The 6,832-nt window shown below is 44.7% G+C and overlaps 1 protein-coding gene across 1 annotated transcript; it reads left to right on the top strand.

Annotated features, from left to right (window-relative positions):
* Positions 1-1,661: 1,661 nt before the first annotated feature.
* On the top strand, positions 1,662-4,233 carry LOC124651826 (zinc finger MYM-type protein 1-like). Its single transcript, XM_047190859.1, has 3 exons — positions 1,662-1,998; positions 2,201-3,215; positions 3,312-4,233. The coding sequence occupies exons 1-3, from the start codon at positions 1,962-1,964 to the stop codon at positions 4,231-4,233; spliced, it is 1,974 nt and encodes a 657-aa protein (XP_047046815.1). The 5' UTR covers positions 1,662-1,961.
* Positions 4,234-6,832: the final 2,599 nt, after the last annotated feature.

Genomic DNA, 6,832 nt, shown 5'->3' with positions numbered 1-6,832 from the left:
AGATCTTGATCACGATCGCTTCCGGCGCCACGAACGGGCAGCACCTCCGTACTCGGTCACACGTTCGGTTGTTGATGAAGACGACGTCCACCTCCCCGTTCCAGCGGGCAGCGGAAGTAGTAGCTCCTCTTGAATCCGACAGCACGACGGCGTGGTGTCGGTGGTGGTGGAGAAATCCGGCGGAGCTTCGCTTAAGCGTGCGGGATGTGGTGGAGGAGAGAAACCGCTAGGGTTTGGGGAGAGAGAGGGATTGGGCGCCGGCCCTCTAAGGGGTGCGGCCAAGGCTGAGGCTTGAAGTTGTCAGCCCCCTCTCCTATGCCCCTCATTATATAGGTGGAAGCCCCAAGAGTTGTAGTCCAAGTCTTCGAATAAGACCCCAACACTAAAACCTCCCATATGTGGGAAACCTACTCAAGGAGGGAGTCCCACTCAAGGTGGGACTCCCACCTTTCCTTGAGGTGGGGTGGCCGGCCACCTCTAGGTGGAGCCCACCTGGGACTCCTCCTTTAGGGTTTGGCTGGCCAAGCTTGTGGAGTCCTTCCGGGACTCCACCTTCCATAGTGCGTTTCTTCCGGACTTTTCTAGAACCTTCTAGAACCTGCCATAAATGCACCGGATCATTTCCAAACTTGGAATATGACTTCCTATATATGAATCTTATTCTCCGGACCATTCCGAACTCCTCGTGATGTCCGGGATCTCATCCGGGACTCCGAACAAATATTCGAACTCCATTCCATATTCAAGTTCTACCATTTCAACATCCAACTTTAAGTGTGTCACCCTACGGTTCGTGAACTATGTGGACATGGTTGAGTACTCACTCCGACCAATAAGCAATAGCGGGATCTGGAGATCCATAATGGCTCCCACATATTCAACGATGACTTTAGTGATCGAATGAACCATTCACATACGATACCAATTAAAAACCTTTGTCACGCGATATTTTACTTGTCCGAGGTTTGATCTTCGGTATCACTCTATACCTTGTTCAACCTCGTCTCCTGACAAGTACTCTTTACCCGTACCGTGGTATGTGGTCTCTTATGAACTTATTCATATGCTTGCAAGACATTAGACGACATCCCACCGAGAGGGCCCAGAGTATATCTATCCGTCATCGGGATGGACAAATCCCACTGTTGATCCATATGCCTCAACTCATACTTTCCGGATACTTAATCCCACCTTTATAACCACCCATTTACGCAGTGGCGTTTGGTGTAATCAAAGTACCTTTCCGGTATAAGTGATTTACATGATCTCATGGTCATAAGGACTAGGTAACTATGTATCGAAAGCTTATAGCAAATAACTCAATGACGTGATCTTATGCTATGCTTAATTGGGTGTGTCCATTACATCATTCATACAATGATATAACCTTGTTATTAATAACATCCAATGTTCATGATTATGAAACTAATCATCCATTAATCAACAAGCTAGTTTAAGAGGCATACTAGGGACTTCTTTGTTGTCTACATATCACACATGTACTAATGTTTCAGTTCAGGGGCGGAGCTAGCAGTATGGCGAGGTTTGGCGGCCGCCATACCTAAAATTTTGCGTTAATACTAGGTATATATATGCGTTAGGTTCACCCGTTCAGGTTTTTTGTTGTTCACGCTTGTCTACAGACTACAGAAACAGAAGGATCGATGGGCATCTCCGTGTTGGGCCTTGGTGCATTGTGATTGTTGGGCCCTGCCTGGTAGCCATCGGTATAGCACTGGGGCAAGGGGCATCACGATTCACGACACGGAAACAATACAGGAGCCTGTGCCGATCGATCGGCAACTTCCGTGCTTGGCGAAACCCTCGCCTGTCGCCTCGCCGAGTCGCCAAGTCGTGATTGTACCGATCGAGCGCAAGAACCGCGGCCGCCGGCGCCGGCAAAGGAGAGGATCCTAGGCCACGACCTGCAAGGATGCTAGGAGGACTAGGAGAATAAGGATATGGCGTCGAAGAAGAACCCCAAATTCAGAACGCAAGGTATTCGATTTTGGAACTGAAACTGCACTTCAAATTCTGAAACTAATCTGTTTGTTGACCGGAATAAATAAGCGCGAGTGTATAAAGTACGTACTGCTCTGTAGTCTGAATGATTAATTGATTGATTAGTTGCCTGGTTTTCTCAATGATGAATTGATTAATTTTCTGTTGGCTCCCGTAATTTTGTTGAATTGATGTACAGATATAAAGAGCCTCTTTGCCAAAGCATCTCGCACTAGCAGCTCTAACCCAGCTCCGCATCCTGATGTTGTTCCTGGACAAGGAGGAGAAGAATATCCCCAAGACCAAGAAGATGTGCAGATTGATGTGCCTATGCAAGAGGCAGACAATGAAGTGGAAATTCTTGTTGATGATATTATAGCTGATCAAGGGGAAGATGATCTCATTGAAGAGTGGAACTCAGACCACATTGAGCCTGATCCAGGGATTCGTATTCCAATTGACAAATTTCACCCCAATATTAGAGATGAAGTTAGATTGGCATATGTGGCGAGGGGTCCAACTCGACCAGTTGGTCATGTTTATCTCCGAGATCATTTTGATAGGACCTTTTGTGAAGCATGGTATACCAAACATACTTGGTTGGAATATAGTGTGGAGAAGAATGCAGCTTATTGCTTCTATTGCTTTCTTTTTAGAAAAGATCCGGTGGATGAAAAATTTGGTCACACTACCTTCACCAAAGATGGCTTTACTACTTGGAAAAATGCATACAGAGCATTCCCTCTTCATGTTGGTGGCGCAAATAGCATACATAATCAAGCAAGGACAGCATATGAGGATTACAAAAATCAACGCTCAAGTGTGAAACATAAGGTTACAACCTATACCAAAGAATCACTAGTCAAGTATGAGACCCGGTTAGAAACATCTTTGGGCATTGTAAGTTATCTTGCATTGCAAGGTGAACCATTCCGTGGACATGATGAGTCTGTACTTTCCTTAAATAAGGGTAATTTTCTCGAGATGCTTGATTGGTACAAAGAAAGAAAGGAGGAAGTGAGGATTGCATTTGATGAGCTATGTCCTAAAAATGCCCAGATGATTTCTCCAACAATTCAGAAGGATCTTGCAAAAAGTTGTGCAGAGGGGGTCTGTAAAGCAATAAAGCAAGAGATGGGAGATGGCCTCTTTTCAGTTCTTATCGATGAATCTCGTGATATATCAATCAAAGAACAAATGGCCGTTGTTGTGAGGTATGTCATTGTCTAGTTTGTTATTTGTTTAATTGTTTGTTTGAGAATTATAATTGTTCTAATTAACTAATTGTACATCTTTTCTACTTTCTGCAGGTATGTAAAGAAGGGAGAGGTCATTGAAAGATTTCTATGTATCAAGCATGTCACCGAAACAACAGCCGAAGCATTAAAGAAAGCATTGTGTGAGGTGCTTGGTAAGCATGGGCTACTTATTGCAAATTTACGAGGGCAGGGGTATGACGGGGCTTCGAATATGAGAGGAGAATTCAATGGTGTTCAAAAACTTGTCCGTGACGAGAACCCATATGCTTTCTATATGCATTGTTTTGCTCACCGGTTGCAATTAGTAGTTGTTGCTGTCTCAAGATGTTGTTCATCTTTTGAGGATTTCTTCGAATATGTGTCATTGATTGTTAGCAGCAGTAGTGCATCTTGCAAGAGGAAAGATATATTGCTTGACAAACAACGTAGAATTCTCTTGGCTAAATTGGAGAGTGGAGATATTTTCTCGGGAAGAGGCAAAAATCAGGAAACATCATTGGCAAGACCGGGAGATACAAGATGGGGATCTCATTACACAACTTTAGCTCGTATTGAATCAATGTGGGAGGCAGTAATAGAAGTACTTGGTATTGTGCACAAGGATGAGCGTAATCCTTCTAGGGCTGGAGGTTTGGTGCATATAATGGAGTCTTTTACTTTTGTGTTCATCATGAAGTTGATGTTGAAAATCCTTCGCATAACAAATGAGTTATCACTTATCTTGCAAAAGAAGGATCAAAATATTGTAGAAGCAATGTCTTTGGTCACCGATGTGCGATCATGCTTGATAGACATGAGGAACCATGGTTGGGAACCACTGTTTGAAGAAGTGAAAACCTTTTGCAATGAAAATGATATCCCATTGCCAAATATGGATGAAGCTGTACCAAGATTTGGTCAATCAAGAAAAGGGGGGAGAAACAACATCACTCAAGATCATTTTTTCGTGTTGATATCTTCTATGCATCTATAGATGCCATCACCACAGAGTTGGATCATCGCTTTAGTGATACAACTTCAGAATTGCTAAGTGGCTTTGCTTGTCTTGATCCAAGAGACTCATTTGCTAAGTTTGATGTGAAAAAAATTGCTAATCTTACGGAAATATATGATGCTGATTTCTCCTCTGATGATCGTAAGAGTATAACAGTTGACCTCCAGTTATTTATCACCCATATGAGAAGACATGATCAATTTAGAGTTTGTTATGATCTTGCAAGCCTAGCAAAGCAGATGTTTGAACTTGAAAGGCATATCATGTTTCCTTTGGTTTATCGCCTTATTGAGTTGGCGCTCCTACTACCGGTAGCAACGGCATCTGTCGAAAGGGCATTCTCAGCTATGAAAATTATCAAGACCGAGTTGCGCAATAAAATGTCTGACGGTTGGCTTAATGACTTGATGGTGTGCTACATCGAGCGGGGAATATTTAAAGGACTTGATCTTGCAGAAATAAAGAAAGACTTCCAAGCGAAAGGTAGAAGAATGCCACTGCCAAGCAAATAAAAGTTCATTATGGGTACGTATTTTTCTTCCCTGAATAACATGCCTTTCTTTCCTAATATAACTCTACTATTTATTAATTTATTTTTTTGTTGTTTCTATGTTTCTAATTTTCTATGCAGATCATCCGTTGTTGAATTAGCTAAAATTGTTGATCGCTCGTTCAAATTATTTTCGTTTAGTCAGGTATTTTAGAAAACTATTTATTTTAAGATTATGCAGTACATCTGTACCCGTGAACACATAGTAATATTTATCTTGTGGAGTCTTGCATTTTTTCCTTTATAGACTTCGCCACACCATAAATTTATTCCTGCCTCCGCCACTGTTTCAGTTAATACAATTATAGCATGATATATAAACATTTATCATAAACACAAAGATATAAATAATAACCACTTTATTATTGCCTCTAGGGCATATCTCCTTCAGGAAGAACTCGGTCCACGAGTCGTAGGCGTCGGGGAAGAAGCGCGGCTCCGCGCGCTGCTCGTCGGTGAATGTGGCGAGCACTGCGTCGATCACCGCCTCCAGGGCGGCCCGACCCATTGGCGGCGGCGGGATCGGCACGCCGCCCACGCTTAGTCTCCATCCTCCCGGTGTGCGGAAGTCCGGCGGCGCTGGGTTGCCCGCGCTGTGGAGGAGCCGTCCCTCCCATTGGTGGAGAGAGCGGCGGCCGAAGCCATTGTTGGCCGCACCATCGTTCGCCATTGATTGATTGCCGCTGGTTTGTTCGAGATCGGGGAAGATTTGGGGGAAGGCGAGCGAGGTGAATGTGGGGCAGGCATGGTAGTTCGACGATAAATAGAGGTAGGCGTGCGTGATACCGAGGCGACGGCATTAACTCGCCGCGTGGAAGCTACGCGACCAGCGAATACTAACCGGCGGCAGGTTTTTACAGCGCGCGGAAGACGATGCGATGAGGACGACGATCGGTGTCTCTCGTCGACAAGTTGGGGCCACCAGACGCGCGGGAAGTTTCCTCGGCGTTTCCCGCGCTTTCGTTTCGTCCGGAGTCCCCGAGCGCTCCCCGGGGGGTCGGGGATGGCCTGGGCTCTCCGGACGGATGAGAGGCCTATTCCGGACGAAAACGAGGAACCGGGGGCGCGACTGGGCCATTTTCGTCCATCCGGATGACAAAACGCGGTCCTAGGGGGCTCGTCGGGGAGACGGCTGGGGATGCTCTTACTCTTAGGAATGATGGACCTAGCATGGATGAGAAGGACAAGCATTGGAGCATGATCACACATGAAGAAGATGGCAGCAAACATGTGAGGATTGAAGAGGATGCCACTAGTGGAGATTTCAGAACTTTGAAACCACCATAATAATGATTGAAGACTTGGATGAAATACACAACATTATACGTCATAATTTCGTCCTTTAGTTTTGGGCCAGGCTCATGTTATTTTCGCAGGAATTAAGTCAGCCACTTTTTAGAGTCTGTATTGAAAGGGGAAATGCCTTCTAGGGTTTGGTTCGGCCACCATACGTATGGCTGACCGAAACCCCACCTTTTCCTCCTTTAAATACCCATATAGCCTTCACGTTTAGACTCGTATTTTGATTAGACTAAAAGTTAGCCATTGATGCAACTTTTCGTGTACTTCTTTTGAGGCTAATGCCTAGAACAAGACCGACTATTCGGAATCCCATCTTATTCAATAAAGTTTCATCTATATCTGCAATATTCTGATTGCATTATTAGTTCTTACTTGTTCTCGATTTTAGGTAGGCATTAAGACCTTTTGGCCAGGCTAATCGTGCATCCGCAAGATCAGTAACTCCCGGAGATTGTCCTAGCGATTGCATTGGCACACGAGCTTTGCACGTGTAGTCGGATTGTCAAGCACGAACTCCACCAACAAATCGACGTTATCATCATCTCATCGAAAGACCGGCCACCTTTGCCCTATCATCTCTTTATGCCGACTACGTCGCTATTTTCATGGTTCCCAACAACGATGACATCAACTACCTTTCTACCACCTTGCAACACTTTGGAGATGTAACCGGTCTTGTCAGTAATTGCGCAAAAAGTCAAGTGGCGGCGATTAAATGTACGGAGC

This window comes from Lolium rigidum, chromosome 1 (assembly GCF_022539505.1).
Source record: "Lolium rigidum isolate FL_2022 chromosome 1, APGP_CSIRO_Lrig_0.1, whole genome shotgun sequence".
In the NCBI taxonomy this organism is placed as follows: domain Eukaryota; kingdom Viridiplantae; phylum Streptophyta; class Magnoliopsida; order Poales; family Poaceae; genus Lolium; species Lolium rigidum.
This window is presented reverse-complemented; position numbering and strand designations above follow the sequence as displayed.

Excerpts from the sequence above, each read along its gene's own strand:
- LOC124651826 (XM_047190859.1), top strand. The coding sequence starts at position 1,962 with ATGGCGTCGAAGAAGAACCCCAAATTCAGAACGCAAG. Across the intron at positions 1,999-2,200 it reads CCCCAAATTCAGAACGCAAG|ATATAAAGAGCCTCTTTGCC; the intron begins GTATTCGATTTT and ends ATTGATGTACAG. Across the intron at positions 3,216-3,311 it reads CAAATGGCCGTTGTTGTGAG|GTATGTAAAGAAGGGAGAGG; the intron begins GTATGTCATTGT and ends TACTTTCTGCAG.